Below are 26402 nucleotides of genomic sequence, written 5' to 3' on the forward strand. Positions count from 1 at the left end.
CAGCCCAGCCTCTGTGTGAGCAGGACAAAGCCCCAAACACTTAAATGTTCGTGCGGGACACAACTGATGCCCAGGACCTCCTAGAAGGCCGCTTTCCAGGGGCTCCCACTCTGCCTGGCAGCTTCTCGATGCCCCGAGGGCCTCCGCTCCCTCTTTCGGCATAAAATCCTAGAGCACATAGGGGTCCTCGGCCTGCAAATTGCGAGGTCCGTCTTGGACCTTCCTCCCGTGTTTCTCACGTATCGCTGAGCTCTTTCGTGCCTGACTGAGGAGTTGTCCCTGAGCTCGTGCTCGGTAAATGTTTGATGTAAGTAAAAGAAGAGAAAGTTACCCTACGAATTTCCCCGTGCTTAGGGCCTAGGCTGGCCCAGGGTGGGTGTAGACACTCACTCAGAAAATATTTATCGGTTGGTTAACGATGGGACAGCTGGATACCCGACGGAGGTGTCGGCTCTGGGCACAAGGGGAAGGTCAGGAGGGTGACCTTGGGCCCTGGACCAAGACATGGTAAGGCACAAGCCGAGAGTGGAGACGCCCCAGGATTGAGAGGAAGACCAGCAGGGATGTCTGGAGGGAAGAAGGGACAGACGACAGGGGTGGAATCGGTCCTGCTGTTGGTAGAGAGGGCCCCGCCCCCACATTCTGTATGGAGGGAGGCCGGGCATCGCGACACCCGTCAAAGGCCTGGTCTCGGGTCCGTTGTCTGGAAAGCTCTTCCCAGGAAGTGCGGCCATCCTGGTTAGCAGGTCAGGAAACCAACTTGGAGCCGCAAAACTGAACCCAGAGATTACGTCTGACCACAAGGACTGTTGTCTTCCCCAGCGCCTCCCACACTTCTGAGGAGGAGGTGGGTTCAGGTCTGAGATCAGACTTGAACCGGTCTGTGCTGACTTGAGGCACCAGCCGTGCGTGGTTAGGATACCCAGGCCCGTCCTCCTTCTGTGTTAGGTGAGGAGCGCCCCAGAATTCATGACCGCGAGTCCCAGGTCCGCCTCCGTCCACCTTGGAAAGAGTAAAGTGGACGTAGGAAAGCACAGCCCAACAAGCCAAGCTCGAGGCCCTTGAGAGGCCAAGCCCTTCCAGGGGGTGCTAGGGGCCTGCAGGCAGACAGGAGAACTGGGTCCGGGCTCCGGGCCACTCCCATCAGCTGTCCCCACAGTGACACTTTCTCCCTTTCTTGGGGCCTACTGTTCTGTCAGACCTGCTCAGGGTGGTTCTGTTGTCGGCCTCTTTTTGTGTGGGGTGACCTCAGCTGGAGCCAAATGCTTGCACAGGCAACCGCAGAACTCTGGGCCAGGCAGCCCCTCCGCACCGTCTCCTGGAGCAGGTGCGGGTGTTCTCTGGCTGCCGCGAGCCGGGCCCGGGCAGGGTGCTGGACACGCCACTGAGCAAGGAGGGTGCTGCCCCTTTCTTCCAGGAGTTTCCATGCAAAGGAAAGACATGGCTTTGGTGCACAATGGTGTGCGCTCTGAGGGGACGGACGGGGAGGGAACCGTGTGTGGGTCCCCGGGTCCCCTCTCTGGGAAAGCGGGCACAGGCGGTGTCCGGTGCGGATGCCTGTGGAAGCCTCGGGCCACTGTCTCTGCTATCCGGCCCTGCCAAGTTAGATTCTGCTGCTCGCCGAGGAGGGGCTGTCAGGCGTTCTTTTGTTTTCCAGAAATCCTATCCTGGTTTCAGAATCAGGGGGAAAGCAGTTTCAGGTTCTGGGCTTTTAAAATGATCCTCCCCAGAGGTCCGGGCACTGCCCTGAGAGTGTTCTCGGGGGTGTCACCCCCCTGCTGGACCTGCAGGGGGCCAAGGGGCAGGCTGACCTCCTGGCCTGTCTCCAAAAGAAGGCCCCGCCAGAGGGTGCAGGGGGCGTCCCTGCAGCTGGGCTGGCCGCGTGCTCTGGGGCCAGCAAGCCGGGAGCCTCTTTGGTGGCTTTGTCTGAGCCCTTCCAGCCTCTCCTCCTGGCACCGCCTGGCTCCAGAGAGCGGGGCCTGGAAGTACTCCAGCCCCCGGGCCCTCCCCGTGGCCCTTTCTGTCACCTGCTGTCCCATGCTGGGTATCAGGAGGACTGGGAAGAAGCGGAAAAAGGACAAGAGAGGAGGCTGCTGGGTTTGTGACTTCCGGCTGGCTTGCCTCCTCCCTGCTTTTACAAAATCACAACAGTGGGCACCTGGTGGCCTCAGTCAGTCGGCTCTGGTCATGGTCCTGGGGTCCTGGGATCGAGCCCCATATTGGGCTCCCTGTTCAGTGTGGAGTCTGCTTCTCCCTCTCCCACTCCCCCTGCTTGTGTTCCCTCTCTCGCTGTCTGTCAAATAAATAAAATCTTTTTTAAAAAAATCGTAACGATGATTATCTTGTACTGTGCACACACACTCTGTGCCGGGCTCCGTCCCAAGCCCTTCGCCATGGTCGCAGGTGTGTGCAGGGGACCCCAGCTCCGGAGGTGCACGCTCGGGCACCCCCGTCTGGCAGAGGCGGCCGCAGCCTCCCAGAGTTTGTTGCTGTCTGTGTGATCACAGGCATGTCTGAAGGCTAGTGGGGTTCCCACTGCTGTCATCTCTCCCCTTCTTCTGAACTTCCCTGTAGAACACGGACCCTGAACCCACCAAAAACACTGCTGGGCCTGGGTTCCCTGAAGCCCCTTCATCCTGTCCCTTTGCTCACTCCCCTGACCGGATACGTCTCTCCCGCTCTGTTCTGAAGTCCCCACACCTTGTTCTGTCTCCCTCCCCACAGGACCCTGCTGGAATCTTTGAGCTGGTGGAGGTGGTCGGCAATGGAACATACGGACAGGTGTACAAGGTGAGCCTCTAATGGGGCCCTCGGTGCGGGGGGAGCAGGCCCTAGTTCTGGGGCTGTGGGAGGGGACGGAGGCTGGGAGAGGTAAGGAGCGTGAATGTGGTAGGGGAGAGAAGCCCAGCATGTGGGGTGTTTTGCTGGGCTGTGCATGGAGTCTCCATGAGTCCTGGGTTCAGCAGGAGGAGGTCTGGAGCTGGGCAGGGTGTGGGCAGGGGCCCAGGAGGGCAGTGGCACGTGTGTGTGTGTGGCTATGTGTGTGTGTCCGGCGGGGCTCACCTGGGAACTCCGAGCAGAGTTCAGGCCACAAGGCAGTTCTGGCTTCTTCCCTCACTGAGGCCCAGCCTTGGCATTGGTGGAGCCCCAGGACCTGTCACAGAGGGGAAGTGGTTTTCTTGAGCTCTGGCTTTCTGCTTCAGGGGCCGTCCCTGTCCCCCACACAAAGCAGCAGTTCCAAGACCGTTGCCTGTCGCTTCAGCTTGGCCCACCCAGCCCGACCACAGGTCGCACTGGGAGGAGGAGGTGGCACATCAGATGTCCCAGGCGGATGCTGTCCACAGAGCTGGAGCCTCTAGGGCATATGCCCGCCTTCTGCCTCTCCTGATGTGACGCTAGGCCTTTCCACCAGTCTGCATCGCAGGGGCATTTCCTGGGTCATCGGTACCACCTTGTGAGCTTTGGGGGAAAGGTGCACCCCCTCCTCCAGTTTCCCATTGCCAGCCTGGTCGTTGCTATGGAAATAGTAGCTGTGTTCTGCTGCTGCTCTGGGCTTGGGGTCTTGAATGACTGCTGAAGACAAGAATGATGGGAGGGGCTGACCGTCCCTCCCCCAGCTCCCTGCTCTTTCCCAGGAAGCCTGGACTCCCCTGTCCCAGGCTGGGATGGCTCCTGGAGGAATGTCAGAGGGATGAGGGGAGAGGAGAGAGAATGGCAGGGACATATTCTAGAAGTTCCTTCCCATTAGCACTAGCGGTGGGGCATCAGCAGGCTGATCCGCTTTCTGGGTTTCCACGAGTTCCCTCAAATCCCAGCTTTGTCTTTATTCTTTCCTGCCAGTAATAATAAAAAGCCTTGGAAGGGGGCGATTCTGGGAAAGGCTTCCTGAAAGCACGAGGCTGTGGGACTGGCATAGAAGCTGCTAGAGAGGCGGAACCCCTCCCCCAACCACCCCCCCAAGGCGGGGGAGGACCTGTCTCACCCCCTGCTCTTCAAACTGGGTGGCCTGGGACAGAGGTGACTCCCACACGCCTCCCTGAGCTGTTTAGGGGGCAGAGCGGACCCGTCGTCTCAATCCAACTTCGCACTTGGAGTCTGGGCCCCGTAGTTGTTCTGAGGGGCTTCTGCCTGCCTCTGTGACGCACCCATAGATGGAGTGTCTCGTCACCACGGGGACACTTTCTAAGACCAAAAACAGCCAGAAGGCACAGCCTGTCCCAGAATCACGTGTCCCCAGACATAGACTCAGAGCCTCCGCGTTCGGCTCTCTGCCCCACAGGGTCGGCATGTCAAGACTGGGCAGCTGGCTGCCATCAAGGTCATGGACGTCACGGAGGTAGGGAGCGACGGGGGCGGGGGACAGGCAGGGACACCGAGGTGGGCAAGGGGGTGGGCTTGGGTTCAGCCATCCTGTCCTCCCAGGACGAGGAGGAGGAGATCAAACAGGAGATCAACATGCTGAAGAAGTACTCGCACCACCGCAACATTGCCACCTACTACGGGGCCTTCATCAAGAAGAGCCCGCCCGGGAACGACGACCAGCTCTGGGTGAGCCGGCCCTCTGCAGTCCTCCCTGCCTCCAGGCCCAGCCGCACACCAGCGCAGGCCCCCAGCCCTCTTCCCATGCACATGGCCTCCCTGCCCCCCTGCCTCTCTATACACACGCTGCAGCCTCTTGCCAGCCTCTCCAGGGTCCTGGGGTTCGCCTGCATCCTCCCTGAACAGGGGCTGGGGCAGGAGGTAAGTCCGTCTGTCCTGCTTCCTTGCCCAGCTCCATGGGGATCCACAGCCCCAAAAACTGCGTGGAGGCCGAGGTCGGACCCTCCTGGAGAGCACAAGCCCTTCTGGATGATTCCTTCATCCAGAGCTTGCTGTGGCTCCTTTGGGCCTCCCCCAGATTCTCTCCCGAGAGTCACTGCCCTCCCGGCCAGGCCCGCCATTCCCCGGCCTTGCCCTTCCTGCTCCGCAGCCCAGCACCCAGGGAGCGCGCCAGAGACTGTGGCTGCGGGCCCAGGGCTCAGCAGGGGCTCCCCCCCACCGCCAGCCACAGACATGTGCTTCCCAAGCACCTCCTGTGCACTCTGCACACGGGTGTGCGTCATGGTCCCCATAGGCCCTACCCGGGGTGCCCCCTGCTGGACGTACTGCACCCCCCCCCAATCCTGGGCCTGTGTGGGGGAGGGGCCCAGAAGCGGGACCACAGATTACTGTCGCTGCATTTGCACGTGTACACGTCCCCAGCGGCCTTTTTCTGCATGGGCTGTGTGGAGGAACACGGCGACCGGCCTCCAGATCCCCAGGGTGCAGGCGGCCTGGCCTCCGCGGCCCGTGCAGGGGTGTCCCCAGGACCCCTCCTGCAGCTTGCTGGCCTGCCCTGCCTGCTGCTACTTCTCCAGCAGGCCTGGAGAACCGTTCTTATTCCCTGCCATGCCTCTGGGCTGGCCATGAAGGCCAGGCAGCCGGTGTCTGGGGCTCTGTGGACCCTACAGTCTGTGATAGCTGCTCACAGTGGCCTCTGGGCCCCAAAACAGCCACGGGCAGTGTGCATGTGAATGGGGACAGGAGTGTGACTGGGTCCCATTAGCCTTGACTTAGGACATTCCAACTCCCAATTTTATAGGATTCTTAGTTTGATTTTTTCCAACTGTTTAGAAATGTGAAAACCAGTCGTGGCTGGCAGGCCAAAGTTTGCCAGCCCGCGCTCTGGGGCTGCCCCTGTGGTTTTGGGCTGGGGGTCCCCGCAAGATCCAGACGAAAGCCTAGGGCAGTCCCCGAGGAAAACGCACACAGTCACTTCTTTCTGTCTAGTTTTTGGGGTTCCTCGGGCTCCTGCTTGGGGCCTGGACCGCCTCCCTCAGCCCCACATGCATGGCCTTCTCATCTCCCCGGCTCACCCCACTTGTGGCCCCGAGGCCTCTGGCCCTCCTGCAGGGGTCGGGGATGGGGGCATGGAGGCCCTTCCTGATGGATGCTCTTCCCCGGCCTGGTGCCGCAGCTGGTGATGGAGTTCTGCGGCGCAGGCTCCGTGACGGACCTGGTAAAGAACACGAAGGGGAACGCCCTGAAGGAAGACTGCATCGCCTACATCTGCCGGGAGATCCTGCGGGTGAGCACCCGGGGCCCCGGCGGTCGGGGCAGGGACACCCAGCCCACCCTGCAGAACCCTCCAGCAGCAGGGGGCACAGCCTCCTGGCACTGTCCCTGCCACCTTGCAACTGCTGGGCCTTCTCCAGGGGCCCCTCCTCTGAGGACGCTCCCGGGTCACGTGGGGGCTGCCCCTTCAGCCCAGCCCTCTGTGCCCCTCTCCTCCGGTGGCCGTACCCTCTGACGCCGGGGTTGAGCTCCCCCTCCCTCCCGCCCCAGGGTCTGGCCCATCTCCACGCTCACAAGGTGATCCATCGGGACATCAAGGGGCAGAACGTGCTGCTGACAGAGAATGCCGAGGTCAAGCTAGGTACGGCAGTTCATTCCCGGCGGGCGGCGGGTGGGGCACTCTGACCTCCAGGTCTTGCTCTGGGCCTGTCCTGTCTCCTCCCCTGTGAGGCCCTTCCCCCTGCTGGGAATTGGTGCAGAAGTGTCCCCTGCCCCCACCCGGACATCTGCATCCCAGGTGCTGTGCAGGTTCCTCACGGGAGATGGGATGCTTTGGCCCCTCCTGCCTGGCCCTTGGCCCTTTCACAATGGTTGTCCCCCCAGATGCAAGAACATTAGGTCAGGCTCCTCAGGATGTGGACGGGGTAGTGGAGGTGTCCAGGAATGTCTGGGTGGGCAAGGGCTTCCGCTGCCTCTGGGGCATGCACCTGCCAGCGCCAAGACCCCCAGGACGACCCCCGCCCTGTGTCTTCCCAGTGGATTTCGGGGTGAGTGCCCAGCTGGACCGCACCGTGGGCAGGCGGAACACTTTCATCGGGACCCCCTACTGGATGGCCCCAGAGGTCATCGCCTGTGACGAGAACCCCGACGCCACCTACGATTACCGGGTATGGAGCAGGGGGCGGGCTGCACAGAGGCAGCCAATGGCGGGACGGGGATGGGGTGGCGGGCAGACTGAAGATGGGGGCAGAGGCTCAGACAGCCCAGGTGTCACGGTGAAGGTGCGGTGCTGTGCCTGTGGTGAGGGGTGGGGTCAGCCGGAGCCCAGGAAGTGGCCCTGACAAGGCCGGGATGGTGGGCACAGAGGGCCATCAGGAACATGCTCCTGTTCCTCCTTCCCTCTGCAGAGTGACATTTGGTCTCTAGGAATCACAGCCATCGAGATGGCAGAGGGGGCCCCCCGTAAGTGTGGACCCAGGAGTGGAGGGAGCCCTAGAGGGCTGTGGGGGGGTCACGGAGGTCGTGGTGGGAGGGACTGCTTGGGGATCTGCGCAGGGCTGCGAGAGAGACTCATGGTGTGTCCCCCCCCCCATGTGCCAGCTCTGTGCGACATGCACCCCATGCGAGCCCTCTTCCTCATCCCACGGAACCCACCCCCCAGACTCAAGTCCAAGAAATGGTAGGTCCCTGGACCAGGCCCCCCTGCCTTCACCCCTATGCCCGGTGAGGGTCTGCACCACAGAGGGCTGGGGGCCGGACCAGGCTTGGGATGTGGAGAAGACCCGAGGGAAACCGAGATGGCTTTTGGATGGAGGATCTCTCTCTCTGGCCTGTGACCTGCCCCTCGCTTCCGGGGGGCCCCTCCCAGCGTGAGCCCCCTTACCTTCCAGGTCTAAGAAGTTCACCGACTTCATCGACACATGTCTTATCAAGACGTACCTGAGCCGCCCGCCTACAGAGCAGCTGCTCAAGTTCCCCTTCATCCGCGACCAGCCCACCGAACGCCAGGTCCGCATCCAGCTCAAGGACCACATAGACCGCTCCCGGAAGAAGCGAGGCGAGAAGGGTAGGCCGGCCGGCCGGTGGGGAGGCCCTCCTAAGCCGCCCCACCCCAACTCCCCCTGGAGCCCAGTCCTGCCACGCCCAGGAGCCCTGTGCACCCCCTCACGGCCTGTGCTGCTCACCCCTGCGGAAGGTTCCTTAGCCGGGGGTGGGGTCTGGGGCGCCAGGCCAAGGAACAGCAGTGGCCTCCCCCTGCAGAGGAGACCGAGTATGAGTACAGCGGCAGCGAGGAGGAGGACGACAGCCACGGAGAGGAAGGCGAGCCCAGGTGGGCCCCAGCCCCGGCTGAGGGGGGGGCAGCTGTACTTGTGGGTGTGGGGGGGCCCCGGTCTGGGGTCGGGGACAGAGAACCTGGCCTGGATGTTGGAGGAGTGGGGGGACTGAGAGAGGGGGACAAGGATTGTGGGGGTGGGGGCGGCGGTGGAGTCTCCCCAACCCCCCACCCCGTGCATGCCCTGACCCCCCCACCCCCCAGCTCCATCATGAATGTGCCCGGGGAGTCCACGCTGCGCCGGGAATTCCTGCGGCTGCAGCAGGAGAACAAGAGCAACTCGGAGGCCGTGAAGCAGCAGTTGCAGCAGCAGCAGCTCCAGCAGCAGCGCGACCCTGAGGCACACATCCAGCACCTGCTGCACCAGCGCCAGCGCCGCATCGAGGAGCAGAAGGAGGAGCGGCGGCGCGTGGAGGAGGTGCGGGTGGGTGGGTGGGGGTGCCCTGCCGGCCAGCGGGTGGGGGAGGCCCCGGCCTCACAGGGGGCGCCTTCTGCATGGACAGGCCAGTCCCCGTTGTCCCTGCGTGCCCTCCAGTGCCCTGGGCTTCTGGCGCAGCAGCTTTCAGTTCTGATCTGGAAATCCCTTCCCGAGATCCTCCTTTGTTTTCGGTTGTTTGGCTTAGATTTGCTAGAAAACACTTATTGCGGTGGGTGGGAGAAAGACCTCTGAGTTAATAGAAGGGCGCATTTAAAAAAAAATTTTTTTAAGATTTTTTAAAAAGATTTGATTTTATTTATTTATTTATTTATTTATTTAGCAGAGAGAGAGATCACAAGTATGCAGAGAATGGGGGGAAGCATGCTCCCCGCCGAGCAGAGAGCCCGATGCAGGGCTCGATGCAGGGCTCGATGCAGGGCTGGATCCCAGGACCCTGAGATCATGACCTGAGCCAAAGGCAGAGGCTTTAACCCACTGAGCCACCGAGGCGCCCCCTAGAGAGGCGCATTTAAGTGGCGGCGTACTTTAGATCGGTTTAGAAAGCAGGCATCCGTAAGTACTCGTGCTCAGATGCCTTTATTCTGCGGAGGGACGGGCTGAGGAAGACGGTGTGAACGCGGCCTCAGCGTCGGCATTTCTGTCGAAATGGTGATGTGACCTCCAAGTTCGCGGAGAGCCAGACTTAAGAAAACCGTCTAAGTCGCAGGCGATACCGGTCGGCTGCCCCCCAAAACCGCCCCTTAGCTAAGGACTGGCAGGAGCAGGCCTCGGGGTAGGGGGCGCACGTTCCCGGCAGCCGACGCACAGGCTGGGGCCAGGCAGGGCACAGGGAGCTCCGGGGCTGGAGGGACCTCTCGGGAGGCCTCCTCTCTAGTGTGGACACAAGGGGCCACCCCGGCTGCCGGGCCTGGACCTGGTGCTTCTGCGTGGGTACCTGCCGCCCTCTTGTGGCCAGAGGCTGTCCCTGCGGCCCACTACGTGCTGCTGGCAGCCAGGTGAGGAGCCAGGGTCTGGGCGTCTAGCTCCTGGGCACCTGGCTGCCGTTGCGTGGCTGGCTTCGTGCACGAGTGGACAGGGAAAGCGTCATCCACGGTGGCCCCTAGGGGCGTCAGTCGCCCAGCGCCGCAGCCCAAGCCCCAGGGAGAAGGCCTCCCTGCACTGTCGGGCAGGGTTCCCCTTCCTGGCAGGCGCCAGAAGCAGGCTGGGTGTCCAGCGCAGGCCTGAAGAGCGCCTCTTCCCGCCCATAGCAACAGCGGCGGGAGCGGGAGCAGCGGAAGCTGCAGGAGAAGGAGCAGCAGCGGCTGGAGGACATGCAGGCCCTGCGGCGGGAGGAGGAGCGGCGGCAGGCGGAGCGCGAGCAGGTACAGCGCCCCCAGCGCACACCAGACTCACCCCTTCCCTGCCCGCCTCCCCTCTGCTCCTGCCGCCTGCCTCCCCTGCACCACAATGCCCTGCCCCGTCTTTCCCGTCCCCTAGATTCCTGTCTTTTCCAGCTTCACTCTCTCTCTGTTTTCTCCCACCCTTCAACCCCCACCCTGGCTCCTGCCCTCCTCCTGTCTCTGCGCCTTCATTCCCCATCTCTGCCTCGTCCTCGACACCTCACCCCTGCGCCTGCCCTCCGCCCCTCACGGGCCCTCCACCCCGGCTTCCTCCTCATCGCCCACCCTCCTGGGGCTCATGCCCCCCCATCTGTCTCTCTCCGGACGCTGCCCGCTCTCCTCATCCTCACCCCACCGATCCCGTCCTCGTACGCCGCCGCCCCCCGCCTCTCCCCCTTGCCCTTTGCTCCCCCCCGCCCCCCCAGGAGTATATCCGTCACAGGCTAGAGGAGGAGCAGCGACAGCTCGAGATCCTCCAGCAACAGCTGCTCCAGGAACAGGCCCTGCTGCTGGTAACGGGGTCCCCGGCTTCCTCTGGGAAGCAGCGGCTGCGGAGCCTCTGTGCTGGAGTGGGATGGGGACACCGCAGGGCAGGGGGTCCGGCCCGGCGCCGGGGGAAGACCCCGCGTCTCGGTTGGCCAGAGAGAGGGCCTGCCTGCCTCGGCCCAGGCCGCGCTGCTGAGCCGCTCTCCCTCCCCTCGGGCCCAGGAGTACAAGCGGAAGCAGCTGGAGGAGCAGCGGCAGTCGGAGCGGCTCCAGCGGCAGCTGCAGCAGGAGCACGCCTACCTCAAGTCCCTCCAGCAGCAGCAGCAGCAGGGCCTGCCCGCGGACAGGAAGCCGCTCTATCACTACGGCCGCGGCGTCGCTGCCGCCGACAAGCCGGCTTGGGCCCGGGAGGTACGGGCCACGGCGCCCTGGCAGGCTTGGGGAACAGGGAGCTCGGCACCGGGTGTGGGACGGGGGCAGAGGGCCTGTGCTCCAAGGACTGGGAAGCGAAGCCGGCATCCCCAGGGCCTCCTTTCGCGCCACAGGTGGAGGAGAGAACGAGGATGAACAAGCAGCAGAACTCCCCCTTGGCCAAGACCAAGCCAGGCAGCACGGGGCCCGAGACCCCCCTCCCCCAGGCCGCCCCTGGGCCCCCAGGCCCCCTTTCCCAAACCCCTCCTATGCAGAGGCCGGTGGAGCCCCAGGAGGGACCGCACAAGGTGAGCCTTGCCCCAGTCTGTGTTCATGCGCACATATGGGTGCCTCCCTCTGCACAGCTGTGGCACCCACACATGCACACACACACGTGCACGTACAAACAGGCACACGTGCGCATACAAGCACATGTGTGCACGCACACAAACACGTGTGCGCACACATGCACACTCTCAGCCAGGGGTCACAGATCTCGGGGTACAGGGGCAAAGACAGCCACCTGCCTGCCTCTGCATGAGTCTGGCCCTGTCCCCTGTTCTTGGGCTTCCACAGCCCCTCTCCTCCAGTGGACACTTGGAAGCCAGAGGCTCTCCTCACAGCTTCCTCCCAGCCCAGGCCCTGCTCCCGGGTGGGGATGCGCCACAGAGCGGGCAGCCCACCCTCCCTGGTCTTTCCCTGCAGAGCCTGGTGGCGCACCGGGTCCCACTGAAGCCATATGCAGCGCCTGTACCCCGATCCCAGTCCCTGCAGGACCAACCCACCCGAAACCTGGCTGCCTTCCCAGCCGCCCATGAGCCCGACCCTGCCATCCCCACGCCCAGTGCCACGCCCAGCGCCCGAGGAGCCGTCATCCGCCAGAACTCAGATCCCACCTCCGAAGGGCCTGGCCCCAGCCCGAGCCCCCCAGCCTGGGTCCGGCCGGATTCTGAGGCCCCACCCAAGGTAAGGGCCCTGCCACTGGACAGGAAAGAGGAGAAATGGGAAGGAAAAGGAGGAACTCTGGGGAGCAGGCCCGGGGGAAACGGGGTTCAGGGCTGGAAGGGAAGAGAAAGGCCACGCGCCCGCCCTGGACCCTGTCCTGCGAGCCTCCAGGCCGGAGGCAGGCAACCTGCCTGCTCTGGGACCACGTCCCTGCTCCTAGGGCTGAGTGAGGGACCCGAAGCACGCCCGTGGCATTCGGGGAGCTGCAGGGGCAGACTTGCGGGGCTAGAGTCCCAGCTTCACGACTGTGGAAGATCCATGAGCGTCCCTGACCTCGGCTGGCGGGTCCCTGAAAGCCAGGGAGAACACCGGCCAAGTGGAGGATGCACTGCACTCACCACCCCCCACCCCGGTCCCCTGCAGGTGCCTCAGAGGACCTCCTCCATCGCTGCTGCCCTCAACACCAGTGGGGCCGGAGGGACCCGGCCCGCTCAGGCTGTCCGCGCCAGGTAGCCCCCGGGGGAGGATGCATGGTGGCCCTGGGGCGAGGGGCTGGGGGGGCACAGGGGAGGTTGCCAGGTCACCCGCTCAGGGGTGGGCCAGCCCCACCCCAGTTACCTCAGCACCCCCTGCCCCGCCCCCCGGGCACCCCTGTGCTCCCTCCACAGACCTCGCAGCAACTCCGCCTGGCAAATCTATCTGCAAAGGCGGGCAGAGCGGGGCACCCCCAAGCCTCCAGGGCCCCCTGCTCAGCCCCCTGGCCCGCCCAACGCCTGTAGGTAATGGAGTTGCCCCCCCCAAGTCTCACCCTCACTGCGGCCACGGGCTGCCCCCTGGTGGTGGCTCTCTGCACTGCAGCGCTACGCTGGAGTCCTGGGCAGGGCTCCCTGACCGGCCTCTGCCCTCCCACAGCAACCCCGACCTCAGGAGGAGCGACCCTGGCTGGGAGCGACCGGAAGGTGCCCTTCCGTCTCACGGGCACCTCCCACAGGCCGGCTCGCTGGAGCGGAACCGCGTGGGAGGTATGGCCTGGCCCAGCTCTGGGGCCCACCCGGACACTGTGGGGGGACCCTACCTCGGGCCCAGTTGGCTGTGAGTCACTGAGGGTGAGCAGGGGTCTGTGACCTCCCTTCTCCTGCCCTGCCCTGTGCAGCCTCCTCCAAACTGGACAGCTCCCCCGTGCTCTCCCCCGGGAACAAAGCCAAGCCCGACGACCACCGCTCCCGGCCAGGCCGGCCAGCAGTAAGTCCTGGGCAGCGGCCACAGACCCGCCTGCTTGTGTGGGGGGTGGGGTGGGGCTTGGGGCCTCAGGGCCCCCAGGAGCCCCGGGCTGGGCCCTCTGCCACCTGGTGCCAAGGGACTATGGGCCGCGCTTCTCGGCTACTGATCTCTCTCCACCTCTCTCTGCTCCTCCCGCTGCCCTGCGGCCCCCGCGGCCCCACCCAGAGCTATAAGCGTGCCATCGGTGAGGTCAGTGATGAGGCCTGCTTGGGAGCCCCTGTGCCTGCCCCTTCTCTGGCTTTCTTCTTACCCGCCCCCACCCTCCCCACCCCCCTTCCTTATGGGTCCCTCCTCCCCCCACCCCTGCAGGATTTCGTGCTGTTGAAAGAGCGAGCCCTGGACGAGGCCCCGCGGCCTCCCAAGAAGGCCATGGACTACTCATCCTCCAGTGAGGAGGTCGAAAGCAGTGAAGATGAGGAGGAAAGCAACGGCGAGCCCTCCGAGGGGAGCAGAGATACCCCCGGGGCCCGGTATGGGGGCACCCTGGGGGAAGGCAGGCTCCCCATCTCCTAGATTGGGGGATCCTGGGTTTTCCGGTCTCTGGAGAAGGGGATCTGGGCTGGTGTACCCACTTGTCTCCCACTGCTCTGTCAGTGGAGGGCGGGCCTCCCCCAGGTGCCAGCACCCCCAACCCCCACGGGGCAGTGTCCACTGGAGGGGAGGGCGCTGGCCCTCCATCCCTGGCGGGCTCCTCGCGGCAGGCTGGAGCTGGGGGCTGACGGCCATCCTGTCTCCCACGGCAGCGACGGAGACACCGACAGTGTCAGCACCATGGTGGTCCACGACGTGGAGGAGATGGCCGGGACCCAGACCCCCTATGGGGGCGGCACCATGGTGGTCCAGCGCGTGAGTGGCCCCCCTTCTTCCCTGCTCCTGCAGTGCCCCCTGCCTCCGGCCCGGCACTGGCTCCCTTCCCTCTGTTCCTTAGACCCCCGAGGAGGAGCGCGGCCTGCTACACGCGGACAGCAATGGCTACACCAACCTTCCCGACGTCGTCCAGCCCAGCCACTCGCCCACGGAGAGTGGCAAAGGCCAAAGCCCCCCCTCGAAGGACGGAGGCAGCGATGTAAGTGGGCAGATGTAGCCCCGGGGCGTGGGGCTGTGGGCAGGGGTGTGGGGTCCGGGTCTTGAGCGTTTGCCTGACCGCTGCCCCACCCCCACAGTACCAGTCTCGTGGGCTGGTAAAGGCCCCTGGCAAGAGCTCATTCACCATGTTTGTGGACCTAGGGGTCTACCAGCCCGGAGGCAGTGGGGACACCATCCCCATCACAGGTGAGGATGGGAGGAGATGTGGCTCGAGGCCAGGGGGAGGGCACAGGCTGGGCACTGGTGGTGTGGCTTTCCTGAGCTGCTGGGCCTGCACTTGGGCCTGAGCGCCTGCCGGGGACAGAGGCAGCTGGGGAGCCTGAGGGACAGGATGGGGATTTTGCTGGGCCTTCTGCCCACTTTCTACTCCTCCCTGCACCTTCTTTCTCCACCCTTCCCCTGTCCTGCTGAGTATGCAGAGGAGCCCCCCACCACCAAATGCAGGGGTGGGTGGGGAGGGTTGGGGGGAGGAGGCTGCAGCCCTCCTCCCCTTTCTCTTCTCTTTCCGGCAGCCCTGGTAGGGGGAGAGGGTGGCCGGCTGGATCAGCTCCAGTACGACGTCCGGAAAGGGTCCGTGGTCAACGTGAACCCCACCAACACCCGTGCCCACAGCGAGACCCCTGAGATTCGGAAGTACAAGAAGCGGTTCAATTCAGAGATCCTCTGTGCGGCCCTTTGGGGTGAGCCGGGGACAGGGGAGAGGGGGGGCGGCGTGCCCCTGTGCTCGCAGCCTGGGAGGACGGGCTGCTGGTGACCCGCTCACCAGCTCCCGTCACAGGTGTCAACCTGTTGGTGGGCACGGAGAACGGCCTGATGCTGCTGGACCGCAGTGGCCAGGGCAAGGTGTACGGGCTCATCGGGCGGCGGCGCTTCCAGCAAATGGACGTGCTAGAAGGTCTCAACCTGCTCATCACCATCTCAGGTGCGCGGGGCGCAGCGCTCTTGGGGCCAGGCGCAGGGACCCCTGTGCTGTCCCACCTGCAGCCTGGGAGGAGGTGGGGCCTCCCCTGACGCTGCCGTGGGGTGTGGCTGACGGTGGTCGGAGTGGGCAGGAGGCCGGCGCTGGACTGCTGGTGAGGGCCTGTGTGTCCGCCCTCAGGGAAAAGGAACAAACTGCGGGTTTATTACCTGTCTTGGCTCCGGAACAAGATTCTGCACAACGACCCGGATGTGGAGAAGAAGCAGGGCTGGACCACCGTGGGGGACATGGAGGGCTGCGGGCACTACCGCGTGGGTGAGGAGGTCACCGCGGGGCGGCCCTGGGGGCCTGGGCGGCATGGCGGGGCGATGGGGCCAGGCACTCAGTGACAGGCCTGCGGGACCCAACCCTCCTCTGCCCTGCCCGCAGTGAAATACGAGCGCATTAAGTTCCTGGTCATCGCCCTGAAGAGCTCCGTGGAGGTGTACGCCTGGGCTCCCAAGCCCTACCACAAGTTCATGGCCTTCAAGGTAGCCCCGCCACCGGCCCCCATCCGCCCAGTGGGGCCACAGCGGCCCAGCCGCAGCCCCTGAGCCCCTCTCCCGTCCACAGTCCTTCGCCGACCTCCCTCACCGCCCTCTGCTGGTCGACCTGACCGTCGAAGAGGGTCAGCGGCTCAAGGTCATCTATGGCTCCAGCGCCGGCTTCCATGCGGTGGACGTGGACTCGGGGAACAGCTACGACATCTACATCCCCGTGCACGTAAGCTGGGCGGGGCTTAGTGCGGGGAGCAGTGGGCCCCGGGGGTGCGGGGCGTGGCCTGCAGCAAGCCCTCTCGCCCCTAGATCCAGAGCCAGATCACGCCCCACGCCATTATCTTCCTCCCCGACACCGACGGCATGGAGATGCTGCTCTGCTACGAGGACGAGGGCGTCTACGTGAACACCTATGGGCGGATCATTAAGGACGTGGTGCTGCAGTGGGGAGAGATGCCCACCTCCGTGGGTGAGCGAGGCGCCTGCCCCTGGGCCGCCCCCCGGGCCCTCAGCCACTGCTGCAGCCCACTCACTGGCCCTCCTGCCCTTCTCCCCCAGCCTACATCTGCTCCAACCAGATCATGGGCTGGGGCGAGAAAGCCATTGAGATCCGCTCGGTGGAGACGGGCCACCTGGACGGCGTCTTCATGCACAAACGGGCCCAGAGGCTCAAGTTCCTGTGCGAGCGGAATGACAAGGTGGGAGCCCCTGGTCCAGCCCCTGCCGTCGGACTCGGTGCAGGGGGTGTCGCCGTGGGGTCTTCTGGGGGCCTGCATCACAGTCTCCTTCCCTCCCCCAACCATCACTGGGGCTACCCTCTTCCCAAGCAGCTCTGCCTCTGGGGGTGGGGGGGCACGCTAAGACTAAATTCTGCAGTTTCCAGCTGTCCCCCTCTCCTGCGGCTCGCAGTTAGTCCCCACCACCCCCCGGCCCCCATCCGTCCTGACCTCTCCTACCCCACAGGTGTTCTTCGCCTCAGTCCGCTCTGGGGGCAGCAGCCAGGTTTACTTCATGACACTGAACCGGAACTGCATCATGAACTGGTGACGGGACAGCCACCTCCGCAGCCGGACCCCCCCAGGCCGCCCTCCTTTCCCCTCCCTGGGCTTTTGCTTTTGACTGGTTTGATTCACTGGAGCCTGCTGGGAACGTGACCTCTGACCCCTGATGCTTTTGTGATCACGTGACCATCCTGTTTCTCCCCCCCCCCCCCGTTTGTTCTCTCCCCAAAACTGTGCCTGTCCCAATTCCAGGGAGAGGCACGGCTTCCCCTTATCAGGAATCCAGAGGGCCGAGCCCCACCCCCCTTTTCTCCACTTCCGAGGAGAGTGCTCGGGGCGGGCACCCGTACCCCACTGCTGCTGACCGGGCAGGGCCCTGGGCCCCTTCATTTGCACGTCAGGGGAGCCGGCTCCCCCCCTTGAATGTACCAGACCCTGGGGGGGGGTCACTGGGCCCTAGGTTTCAGGGGGGTCGCCCGCCACTCCAGGGGCAGGGACCATTTCCTCATTTTCTGAAAGCACTTTAATGATTCCCCTCCCCCCAAACCCCAGGGAATGGAGGGGGGACCCCCGCCAGCCAAAACATTTCCCCCTTTCCAACCACTTTTCTTTCTAGCCTCTGTCCTTCCCTGGTGGAGGGAGGGAGTGGGGAGCTCTCGCTCCCCCCTGCACCCCCTTGCTTGCCTCTGTATATAGTGTGAGCAGCAAGTAGCCCTGCCCCGCCCCCCCTCAATGTAGTGGCCTTGGATATCCCGTTTGTTAATAAAGACAATTCAACCAGCTCCTACCATCCAGGGCCCCTGTCTTCTCTCCCAGTCCCGGAAACCAGCCCGGTTAAGCCAGCAGGCCTGGGATGAGCGGGCGGCCCAGGGGCCCTTAGCCCTAGGGCCTTCGGGGCATCTGAGCCCTGCGCCCTCCCCAGGGGAGGCACACGGCTTCCAGGTTCCAGCTGCTTCCAGGGCCGTCCTGCCGTTTTCTGCCGATAAAGACAGCAGCTCCCAGGGCTGGAGAGAGGGTCACGAGGGCCTACGCTCTCAGAAACACTGGGGGGTCGGCAAGGCTGGATGCAAGAGTGGCGAGTGGTTTCCGGAGGACGGTGCTCTGCCCCCGACCCTGGCGGGGCAGACCTCTACAGGTGCGCGTACTCAGCCACACGAGCCCGCGCACAGCCGGGGAAGTTGGCACAGATTTATTGCCGCAGCGAGCACAGGACCGCACCGCAGCAGGGGCCCGCAGCGCGGCTTTCAAAATCGGTTTCCTCCAGAAACGGGTGCGGGGGGGCGCCGTCTACATGCACGGCGGGTAGGGCAGCTCGGGCACTCGGTTCAAGTAGCCCCCGAGGAAGATGAGGCTGGACCCCACGCCGAAGAGCACCAGGGCGGCCCAGAAGCAGACGTTGTCCAGGGCCTTCCCCATGCGCACCCAGTCGGACACCTCCTGGGGAGGGGCGGACACGAGCTGCGTCTCCCATGGCGCCAGGGACTTGGGTCCTCCAGGCCACCACACGCCCTCTCCCACCCAGGGGCCTGTCCCACCTCGCCGGAGGCCTCCTGGTCCCGCGTGCTCTCGGCCACGAAGTTCACGGCGTCCACGCAGCAGCGGACCTCGGGGGCGGCGGCGCCCAAGCTCTGGCAGAGGGCAGCTGGTGGGGCGTCCGGGAGGGAGGGGAGGGGAGGGGAGGGTCATTGGGGAGCCCGCCCCGCCACACGCGCCCGCCAGCGTGCTCCCCTCCGCTCACCGGTCCAGACCCCGTGCCGGTGCCTCTGCCCCTCAAACACGAGCTCGCTCCGCGGCTTTTTCAGTATCAGCTCCTCGGCCCGGAGCAGCAGGCCCACAGACGAAGCGCGCCTGGGCGGTGAGGTGGCCCGGGGAGCCTCGGGGGGCGCGCCCGAACCCAGGAGGCGGGGCAGCAGCTCCAGCAGGACCTGGCGGAGGGGCGGGGCGAGCTCTAGGTCCCGCCCACCTGGCCGCCTGCCCCGCCCACCAGGGCCTCTCCCCTGCCCACCGGGCGTTTACGTGGCGCAGCCGAGGGGACATGGTGTGCGTGGTGGGCGTCCGCAGGGACACGTTGAGCACGATGACGCAGTTCATGACGATGACCGTGGCAACCACCATGACGAAGATGAGGTACCTGCGGAGCCCGCCGCGCTTGACCTCACAAACGACCCTCCCGGCCCGCGAGGCTGCTCTTCCCCAGCGGGGCCAGACGGCGCGCGCGCGGCCCCGATGCCCCCCTTTCCGCCGGCGGCCATGGAGGGGACCCCCAGCTCGCTGGAAACCCTGCTGTGGGTCTACCACTTCCACAGCTCCACGGAGGTGAGGCTCCGCCGGCGGCCCCGCCCGGGGCGGGCACCCCTGGGAGCTCCGCCCGGTGACCCGCCGGCGCCGCCGCCCCCGCTCCTTGCCCAGGTGGCCCTGCAGCCCCCGCTCCTGTCCTCCCTGGAACTCGCCGTGGCCGCAGCCCACGAGTATCTGGAGCAGAGTTTCCGGGAGCTCGAGTCCCGCCAGCCGCGGGAGCCGCAGGGACCACCCGCCCCGAGGCCCACTCTGGGGCTGGTGCTGAAAGAGGCGGCGGCCAGCGTCGTGAGCTTCGGCGCCACCTTGTTCGAGGTGGGGCGCGGGGGCTGCCGAGGGGCGGGGAGGCGGCGTGGAAGGGGCGGGAGGCGGCGGGGAAGGGGCGGCAGAGGACCCTGCGCCCCAGCCAACTCCCGCACCCCCACCGCAGATCTCAGCCCTGTGGCTCCAGCAGGAAGTGCGGCGACTGGACGGCGACGCCGGAAGCCCGGGCCCGGCCCCAGGCGCCGGGGACCCGGGCGGAGCGCTGGCCCGGGTAGCCCAGGCGGCAGGGAAGGGGGCTCGGAGAGCCGGGGCTGCGGCGGGCGCAGGGGCCCGCCTGGCGCTGCAGGGGGCGTGGCTGTGCCTGTGTGGGCGGGGCCTGCAGGGCTCCACCTCCCTCCTGCCGCCGTGGGGGCGCCCGCTGGGTCTCGGGGCGGCCGGGGGACCGGTGAGTTCAGGACGGGGAAGGAGGCGGGGAGGAGTTGGGGGCCGGGGGCGGCGGGGCTGGTGGGGGGCACTGAGCCGGCCTGCCCCCGGCAGAGATACTCAGGGGACCTCAAGGTGGCATCCAGCAGCAGTGCGGAGGACGGGGGACCCGAGAACCCGCCGCCGCCCCAGCTCCGCCCCACGCTCGAATAAAGCCCAGGCGGGCCCAGACGGCCGAGCGGCTCCGGGTGTCTCGCGGCCGTAGCCCCGCCCCAGCCTCGCCTGGCCCTGCCCCGCGGCTCCGCGGCCCCACCCCTCCCGCGGCCCCACCCGCACACGTGGGTCCCGCGCCGCGCCGCCACCTGCCCAGCATCGGGACGCTCAGCGACGTTTCTGGGATCTTCTGCGCGATCAGGAACAGGAAGACTGTCTGGGCCAGCAGGACGTTGATGGACACCGTGCACTTCTGGCCGCCGGCTGGAGGGAGCGCCCGGTGAGGCAGGCCCCGCCGCTAGCCGTGCACCCGGGGTCGGGCCCCCGCCGCCCCTTACCCTGCGCCGGCAGGAAGTAGGCGAGCAGCACCAGGCCCGAGATGAGCACGCAAGGCACGATGATGTTGATGACGTAGAAGAGCGGCTTCCGGCGGATGATGAGCGTGTAGATGACATCGACCACCCCCGGGCCGCCTGGGGAGGCGCCGTCCAGGCGGCGGATCAGCCCGGGGCAGAAGTCGATGGCCCACTCGCCATTCTCTGCGGAGGGGGCGGGGGCGCGGTCAGCCGGCGCGGGCTGCACACCTGGCCGTGACACCTGGGGCTGCGGGCGGTGGGGAGGTGTGGCCGGCCCGCCCCGACTGGTGGGGCTTCGGGGGGGGGGGGGGGGGTCTGGGCCATCGGCGCGAAGGTGGTTCCGGCGGGAAGGGGCGGTCCCGCGCCACCGTGGACAGTGCTTTCGGTGGAGGGGCAAGGTTAAGGTCAGCTGCCCGGCCTCCATGGCCTGGGGCCACCGCCCTCAGCCCCTCAGCGAGTCCCCTACGCAGACGGTCTAGGGGCGGGTTTTCGGAGCAGGAGGAGGCCTCACCTGTGTAGGCCTCAGTGTCGATGTCGATCTTGCTGATGGTTTCGCCCTCGTCGTCCACCGCGAAGACGAAGTCCACCTCTTCCGCATTGTAGGTCTGCGAGCTGCGGAGCCAGGGCCAGCGTGTCCGTGCCGCTCCCCGCCCCCGCCCCGTCCCGTCATCACACACCCCCCCCCCCCGCCTCCGCCTCTGAGCGGCTCGCCCCACCGGAAGACGAGCGAGCAGTTCTGCCAGTCGAAAGGGAAGTAGGTAACCTCCACGGCGCAGGTGCTGCGGTAGATGGCAGGGGGCAGCCAGCTCACGTAGCCGCCCTCGTAGATCAGCACGTTGGCGTCGTAGGCCACGCCGAACTGGCCGTCAATGCTAGGGACCCCGAGAGAGCCGGCGTCGGCCGGGCTGCCACCCCCTGCCCTCCCAGCAAGCCCAGCCCCCGCCAGGTGCAGCCCCAGGCTCCAGGCCCCACCGCCTTCCACCAAACCCAACCCAACGATGCTCACTTGTTTTCCAGCACAATCTCTGGGAGCCAGACGAGTTCTGAAGGCACCCGCAGGGTCTCCACGCCCCCAAAATCGTCCTTGCTGTAGTTGAGTCGGTAATCCTGCCAGTCCTAAGGAGTGAGGACGGTCGCACAAGTCCCCTGCATTTCCCACCTTGTGCCGGCCAGGAGTTTGGGGGAGGGGGTCGAGACCTCCTGCTGCCCCCCAGAGCTGACTCACGATTCCGATCCAGACGCTGGTGGTCAGGGTCTCCTCTTTCTCGTTCTGCAGAAACGAGCGGGTCAGGACGGTTGAAGTGGGAGTCCAGAGCCAGGAGTGGAATTCCAGGCTCCGGGGTGGGGTGTCTTACAAGGGAGATGAGGTTGGTCAGGGTGACCTTGAGGGTGATGGGGACTGTCTCTTCAGGCTCCTTCACAGGCCGGCACTCGGGGTCATAGTTGTCGAAGAGATGGTGGTAAAGACGCAGCTCCTCGTTCTCCCCCTCACTGGCACCTGGGGAGGGGTCCAGCCGTGGGCTCGCTGCCGTCAGGGGCTGGGGGGCTCTCTGCTGCCCCAGGGTGTGCACGGGGCTCTACTGCGAGTGTGCCCCTGAGGCTGTGTGCTTGGCCTGCCACCGAGCCCGCTTCTCAGTGTCTCATCTTGGCCCGTCCCTGGGCGTCCCTACCCCCATGCGTGGGACCAAGCCCCAGCCGTACCCAGGAGCCGCAGGAGGAGCAGCGCGCCCAGCAGAGCCCCTGCCATCCCGGCTGGTCCTTGGGTTATTCTGAGCTCCGACAGGCTTCAGGGGGCAGGCTGGGGTGTGGGAGGGATGGCGGGCGGGGGTGTTAGTTCCGGGCTGGGTTAGGGGACTGTCACCTAATCCTCTTCCCCCGTCCAGAGACCTCTTGGCCGCTCCCACCAGCAGCTGCCTGGTCCCAGCATCCTTTGCCTGCTGTTTGGCGGCAGACCGGACCCTTTTAAGCTGGGGAGCAAGGGGGGGGGGCAGGTGCAGGTTCTTGCAGAGCACCTAGAACCACAAGCTTGGCAGTGGGAGATGGGTAGCCCTGCTCTGAACAAGCGCCGGTGTACCTGGAGAAGCTGCCCAGTGCAGGTGACCTCCCGTGCTGCATCTCACTCCCGTGGCACACGTTTTCACCCCACCCCCCACCCAGCCAGGGTCACAGCAGGGCTGGCAAAGTCCCCACAAAGACCTGGTAATAAGACAGGCGCCCTCAGGGGAGCACTCGGCAGGAGCGGGCTAACTGGCAGGGGGACCCTGCGGCACCAGGGGGACCCTGCGGCACTCCTGCAGCCTGTATCCTAGGTGCGCCCACTCCCCGCCCCTCGCGCCCACACCCGCTTCTGGCCTCCCTGCTGCCGCCTTGTGGCCGCGCGTGAGAACGCCGGCTTCCTGCCCCAACGCCCTTGAACTGACGTTTTCATCTCCTTAGATGACTCTAATTCTAATTTCTTCTCCTTAGAGGACTCTAATTGATCATCTGAGGTGCTTGCTTAAAATCCTAATTCCTAAGCTCCATCCCCAAAGAGCCCTGAGTTAGGGGGATGCCAGGAATCTTGTGTGCTTAAGAAGCTCTCCGGACTCCCTGATGCCGTGGGAGGTGCTGAGCTCTGCACCTTCTGTCCGGCGCCGGCCGCATCCTCACACGAATCCGGGAAGCCCAGCATCGCCGTCCCAAAGGTGCCAAACAGGGCCCCGGTCAGGTCCGCAGCTGCCCAAGCAGGCGGGCGGGGAAGCGGGAGACAGAGCGATTTGTTTCACCGACCGTGCGCACCTGTGTTCCCGTTACACTGCACCAAACACCTGTCCTTTTGGAGTGTTCTTTCTTGGCCTGTGAGGTCCCTCATCCTCGCACCTGGGCCACAAGCAAGATCCCAAAGGCCAGAGGGTCCGTGCGGCTTGTCCATTTCCCACGCGTCCTTGAAGCCGGTCCTTCCACACACTCCCCTCCGGCCCCGCAGAGTGGACCAGTTAGGCCCCGCTTACCTCCGTGCATGCTGGCAGGTCTCCTGGCTCCGGTCGGGGCTGGTGCCTGTTTTGTGGGCCCCGCGTCAGGGCCTGGGCAAGGCCTTGCAACAATGGCTGCGCAAGGGCTGTGACAGATGCAGAGATTTACCGGACGTGAATGCGCCCTCCAAGGTCCCTGAGCTGGCCGGGCTGCTCAGGTTCTAGAGCTGATAAAGCGGGAGGGAGCAGCCTTTGGGGACAGCAGTGCCGTCAGAGGGTCGCTGAGACGCCGGGTCACTTGGCCTCCGTGTGTTACCAGAAGCGGCTCTGCAGGCCAGGTGTGCGGGGGGCTTCCGTGAGGGCTGGACAGACGGGACCCAGGTCGGAGGCCAAAGCAGCTCTGGGGACCCACGCACCCCTCCCGCCTTTCCCACCCCAGCTCTGCTCCGTGCTGCTTGGGCTCCTGACCAGCCTGACTTTTCTCTCTCCTGTGTAAGACCCTCTGGGGCAAGGGCTCAGCTTTCTGGTGGCGGCAGCCGCTCTCTTCAGGGGTGAAGTTTGGTCTTGATCCCACTGACCCACCCCACCCGCGCCTGACGCCCTGGGGCCACAGGTGCAGCAGGGAACACGAGGGAGCATGGGGTTGGCCTGAGACTGTCCTGGGGTGGGCACAGAGCGGAGCTGGTTTGCTCAGGACGATGACGGCCAGAGGCAGCAAGCTTCCTGCACAGTGTGGGGTCAGGCACCTGACTTGAATCTGGGCTTTGTGTTTTTGTGGTGTTTGGATTTTTTTAAGATTTTATTTGAAAGAGAGCACGGAGGGGGAGTGAGAGGGAGAAGCAGGCTCCCCGCTGAGCAGGGAGCCTGATGCGGGGCTCAATCCCAGGACCCTGAGACCACGATCTGTGCCGAAGGCAGACACCTCACCGACTGAGCCACCCAGGTGTCCTGGCTTTGTGTTTCTCTTGTGAGCACCCCACAAAACAGTCTTCCTGGGGATGCCTTGACCTCCAGCCTGGACCCAGAGATCTCAGCCTAATAGGCAGCTACTCCCTTCGCCAACTCAGAGCAGTGGCCGCCCCCCACTCCTGCCACAGCTGGGCCCGGATTCTCAGCCATGGGTCCCCTCACAGTCAAGACACCCCAGGCCGGTCTGATGAGACTTCCCCGCACGCAGCAGGAAGAGCCCCCTTCCTTCTGTCAACAGGGAGAGAGGGGTCAGCCAGAGCCGTGTCTAGACAGCCCCGTTTCCTACACCATCCCCCTCGCTAGCACCCACATTCTCTGGTCGCTGAGAGCTTGCTGGTTTACTGTGTTCGGGGCACAAAGCCCAGAACCGCACACATCAGAGGCACTTGACAAACACTGAACAGGTAAGTCGTGCACATGAAGGAACATCTGCCCAGCACTGTCCCTTCTTTTCCAGCCAGGGGACCCCAGAAGACTGACCAGGCATTCAGAGACTCCCAGCCTCTGGCCAGGGTTGACGGGTCCGGGGGTGGGGGGACGCTGACCCAAGCCCGGCCCGAGGAAGTCCATCCCTGACGATGTCCAGCCACGGTTCAGGAAGGGGGTGCGCTCTGCTGGGAGTGGGGGCACAGGACCGCACACTTGCACGGGGAGAGACATGACACACCGGGACACAGACAACAGAGGGCCTCTGGCCTCCCCAGCCCTGGCCGGCTGCCCTGGCTGTCCCCCGCAGGCTGGTTGGCTGGCACTTCTTTGAATGAGGCACCTCCCCAGTCAGTCCCCCTCTGGCTTAACAACAGTAGCATGAAGAACAGTAAACTAGCATAAAACAAAAATGCCCCATAACCCAGCACCTGGAAAGATCCTTCTGACCATAAGCAAGCAACGCATGCTGTCCTTAGATGCAGGGAGGGCACAGGCTCTCCCGCGGACCCCTCCCCAGGCCCCTGGCCAGCAGCGCCCTCTGGCCGCCCAGCAGCTCTCCCACCACCCCCAGAACCCAGGGGCACAGCAGGTCCGGTCACAGCGAGCGGAGAAAACGGGAATTCACAATCCCACTTGCTCTCGCGTGGGTGCAAGCCCCTCACTCCCAGAATAGAGCACTTCCCGGCCCTGCAGGATGGAGCAGGGACCTCACTGGGGGAGGTGCACGGGTGGGTGCCCTTGAGAGCAGAGTAGGAGGGCGTCAGGGACATGGTGGGACACGGAACACTAAAAAGGCCTAAAGCAAGGACCTGAGGAGTGGGAAGGAAGGTCTGAAATGAGAGAGTGAGTGAGTGAGCTCAAGGCCAGGTCAAGCCGACCTGAAACCTGAGTGTGGTCGCTGCCCGAGACAGGTGCTTTCCCTCACCGTTAGTGCGTCTCCGTACAGGTGTGCGTAGAGAACAGTTGGACAGGGCGCCAGGCGGCGCGTGGCTCAGTCAGTGAGCCAGCTGCCTCCGCTCAGGTCATGATCTCAGGGTCCTGGGATGGAGCCCCGCATAGGGCTCTCTGCTCAGCAGGAGCCTGCTTCCTCCTCTCTCTCTCTGCCTGCCTCTCTACCTACTTATGATCTCTGTCAAATAAATAAATAAAATCTTTAAAAAAAAAAAAAAAGTTCATGTGTTTGAAAACAAAACCCAAAGTTGCTGCCTTTTGTCAAACTGTTCTCCAAGAAAAGCATGGACTCCGTTCACGCAGGACCAAGGACAAGAACGCTTGTCCTCACGTCCTCCCCAGGACAGAAGAGCATCGAGCTTGAAAAATTTTTGCCAAACCCGCAGATGAAAGCCACGGCTCCTGACTTGGATGGACCCGTGCTGAGGAAAAGGGTCAAGCTGTTTCTTCTGTTCAGTATATGAGAGTCCGAAGATAAAATAGTACATTAATATGGAAAAGAAGCCTTAATCAGATAAATCCCGTTGTAACAACTAGAAAACCCATCATCAAAATAACCAGCAGACCCTCAACTCCCGAATGCCACTCTCTGGGACAGATAATGGGCATAGGATACGAAACCCAGAAAACCCTACCGGAAAGCCAGAAGGCCTTTCTTCCCTCCCCTGCAGCCCCAAGTTCGGCCATAAGAGAAAGAAAAACTACAGAATGTTCCTATAGGGTCAAAACCCTAAACCCAAAGGCAAGCAAACGACAGACTGAGACGGACGGGTCATGTCCTCCATCGCTGAATACCGCCCAAGGCTCATGCGGTGCCTGCGCTGCCGGGTGCCACCCCTCGAGGGCACCGATGGGGACCAGGGAGAGACGCCTGTGCAGAGAGGGCGGTGGTCCAGGGTCAGGGGGGAACGCGGGCCAGAGC

At 64.6% G+C, this 26402-nt stretch overlaps 3 protein-coding genes across 23 annotated transcripts in view; 2 read left to right on the forward strand and 1 right to left on the reverse strand.

The window, feature by feature from the left end:
- MINK1 (misshapen like kinase 1) overlaps window positions 1–17419 on the forward strand; it is a 41632-nt gene extending 24213 nt beyond the window's left edge. Inside the window, exons 2-34 of one of the 10 annotated variants that reach the window (XM_059150155.1) lie at window positions 2725–2790; window positions 4280–4336; window positions 4423–4548; window positions 5996–6106; window positions 6364–6454; window positions 6850–6980; window positions 7221–7275; window positions 7414–7492; window positions 7704–7879; window positions 8074–8143; window positions 8351–8564; window positions 9833–9946; window positions 10390–10476; window positions 10673–10861; window positions 10996–11169; window positions 11567–11827; window positions 12230–12315; window positions 12475–12585; window positions 12719–12828; window positions 12960–13048; window positions 13253–13276; window positions 13397–13557; window positions 13831–13933; window positions 14016–14153; window positions 14251–14359; window positions 14686–14853; window positions 14952–15095; window positions 15273–15407; window positions 15522–15622; window positions 15705–15854; window positions 15938–16097; window positions 16187–16326; window positions 16592–17419. In XM_059150155.1, the coding sequence (XP_059006138.1) occupies window positions 2725–2790; window positions 4280–4336; window positions 4423–4548; window positions 5996–6106; window positions 6364–6454; window positions 6850–6980; window positions 7221–7275; window positions 7414–7492; window positions 7704–7879; window positions 8074–8143; window positions 8351–8564; window positions 9833–9946; window positions 10390–10476; window positions 10673–10861; window positions 10996–11169; window positions 11567–11827; window positions 12230–12315; window positions 12475–12585; window positions 12719–12828; window positions 12960–13048; window positions 13253–13276; window positions 13397–13557; window positions 13831–13933; window positions 14016–14153; window positions 14251–14359; window positions 14686–14853; window positions 14952–15095; window positions 15273–15407; window positions 15522–15622; window positions 15705–15854; window positions 15938–16097; window positions 16187–16326; window positions 16592–16675 (4014 nt within the window). In that variant the 3' untranslated portion in view covers window positions 16676–17419. The remainder of the gene's footprint in view (window positions 1–2724; window positions 2791–4279; window positions 4337–4422; window positions 4549–5995; window positions 6107–6363; window positions 6455–6849; window positions 6981–7220; window positions 7276–7413; window positions 7493–7703; window positions 7880–8073; window positions 8144–8350; window positions 8565–9832; window positions 9947–10389; window positions 10477–10672; window positions 10862–10995; window positions 11170–11566; window positions 11828–12229; window positions 12316–12474; window positions 12586–12718; window positions 12829–12959; window positions 13049–13252; window positions 13277–13396; window positions 13558–13830; window positions 13934–14015; window positions 14154–14250; window positions 14360–14685; window positions 14854–14951; window positions 15096–15272; window positions 15408–15521; window positions 15623–15704; window positions 15855–15937; window positions 16098–16186; window positions 16327–16591) is intronic. The other 9 variants (XM_059150157.1, XM_059150156.1, XM_059150160.1 and 6 more) reach the window with 9 other exon arrangements.
- Window positions 17420–17803: 384 nt separating this feature from the next.
- On the reverse strand, window positions 17804–22442 carry CHRNE (cholinergic receptor nicotinic epsilon subunit). Of its 9 annotated transcripts, none has more exons than XM_059150175.1 (12): window positions 21882–22418; window positions 21536–21678; window positions 21406–21450; window positions 21187–21296; window positions 20897–21052; window positions 20692–20792; window positions 20163–20363; window positions 19974–20088; window positions 18646–18760; window positions 18368–18554; window positions 18165–18257; window positions 17804–18087 (listed from the first exon to the last, which is right to left on the reverse strand). In XM_059150175.1, exons 1-12 carry the CDS (start codon window positions 21925–21927, stop codon window positions 17819–17821), a joined length of 1581 nt encoding a protein of 526 aa, XP_059006158.1. In that variant the 5' UTR covers window positions 21928–22418; the 3' UTR covers window positions 17804–17818. The 9 variants fall into 9 exon arrangements, 7 of the variants coding, with proteins under 7 accessions (XP_059006158.1, XP_059006159.1, XP_059006152.1 ...); XM_059150176.1 differs by having other exon boundaries at window positions 17804–18066; window positions 18165–18271; window positions 21882–22396; XM_059150169.1 differs by having other exon boundaries at window positions 20897–21450; window positions 21882–22424.
- On the forward strand, window positions 18758–21419 carry C15H17orf107 (chromosome 15 C17orf107 homolog). Of its 4 annotated transcripts, XM_059150180.1 has the most exons (4): window positions 18758–18945; window positions 19039–19239; window positions 19355–19633; window positions 19726–19847. In XM_059150180.1, exons 1-4 carry the CDS (start codon window positions 18856–18858, stop codon window positions 19822–19824), a joined length of 669 nt encoding a protein of 222 aa, XP_059006163.1. In that variant the 5' UTR covers window positions 18758–18855; the 3' UTR covers window positions 19825–19847. The 4 variants fall into 4 exon arrangements, with proteins under 4 accessions (XP_059006163.1, XP_059006161.1, XP_059006162.1 ...); XM_059150178.1 differs by having other exon boundaries at window positions 19355–21419; XM_059150179.1 differs by having other exon boundaries at window positions 18758–19239.
- Window positions 22443–26402: the final 3960 nt, after the last annotated feature.

This window comes from Mustela lutreola, chromosome 15 (assembly GCF_030435805.1).
Source record: "Mustela lutreola isolate mMusLut2 chromosome 15, mMusLut2.pri, whole genome shotgun sequence".
NCBI classification, from domain to species: domain Eukaryota; kingdom Metazoa; phylum Chordata; class Mammalia; order Carnivora; family Mustelidae; genus Mustela; species Mustela lutreola.

Bases quoted from the DNA above. Each gene is read 5' to 3' on its own strand.
- C15H17orf107 (XM_059150177.1), top strand. From the start codon at position 18,856: ATGCCCCCCTTTCCGCCGGCGGCCATGGAGGGGACCCCCAGCTCGCTG. The intron at 19,240-19,354 runs GTGGGGCGCGGG...CCCCCACCGCAG, and splicing joins TCGGCGCCACCTTGTTCGAG to ATCTCAGCCCTGTGGCTCCA.
- CHRNE (XM_059150169.1), bottom strand. From the start codon at position 21,927: ATGGCAGGGGCTCTGCTGGGCGCGCTGCTCCTCCTGCGGCTCCTGG. The intron at 20,364-20,691 runs GTGAGGCCTCCT...CCCCCTCCGCAG, and splicing joins CGACACTGAGGCCTACACAG to AGAATGGCGAGTGGGCCATC. The intron at 18,088-18,164 runs GTGGGACAGGCC...TGGGAGACGCAG, and splicing joins ACCAGGAGGCCTCCGGCGAG to CTCGTGTCCGCCCCTCCCCA.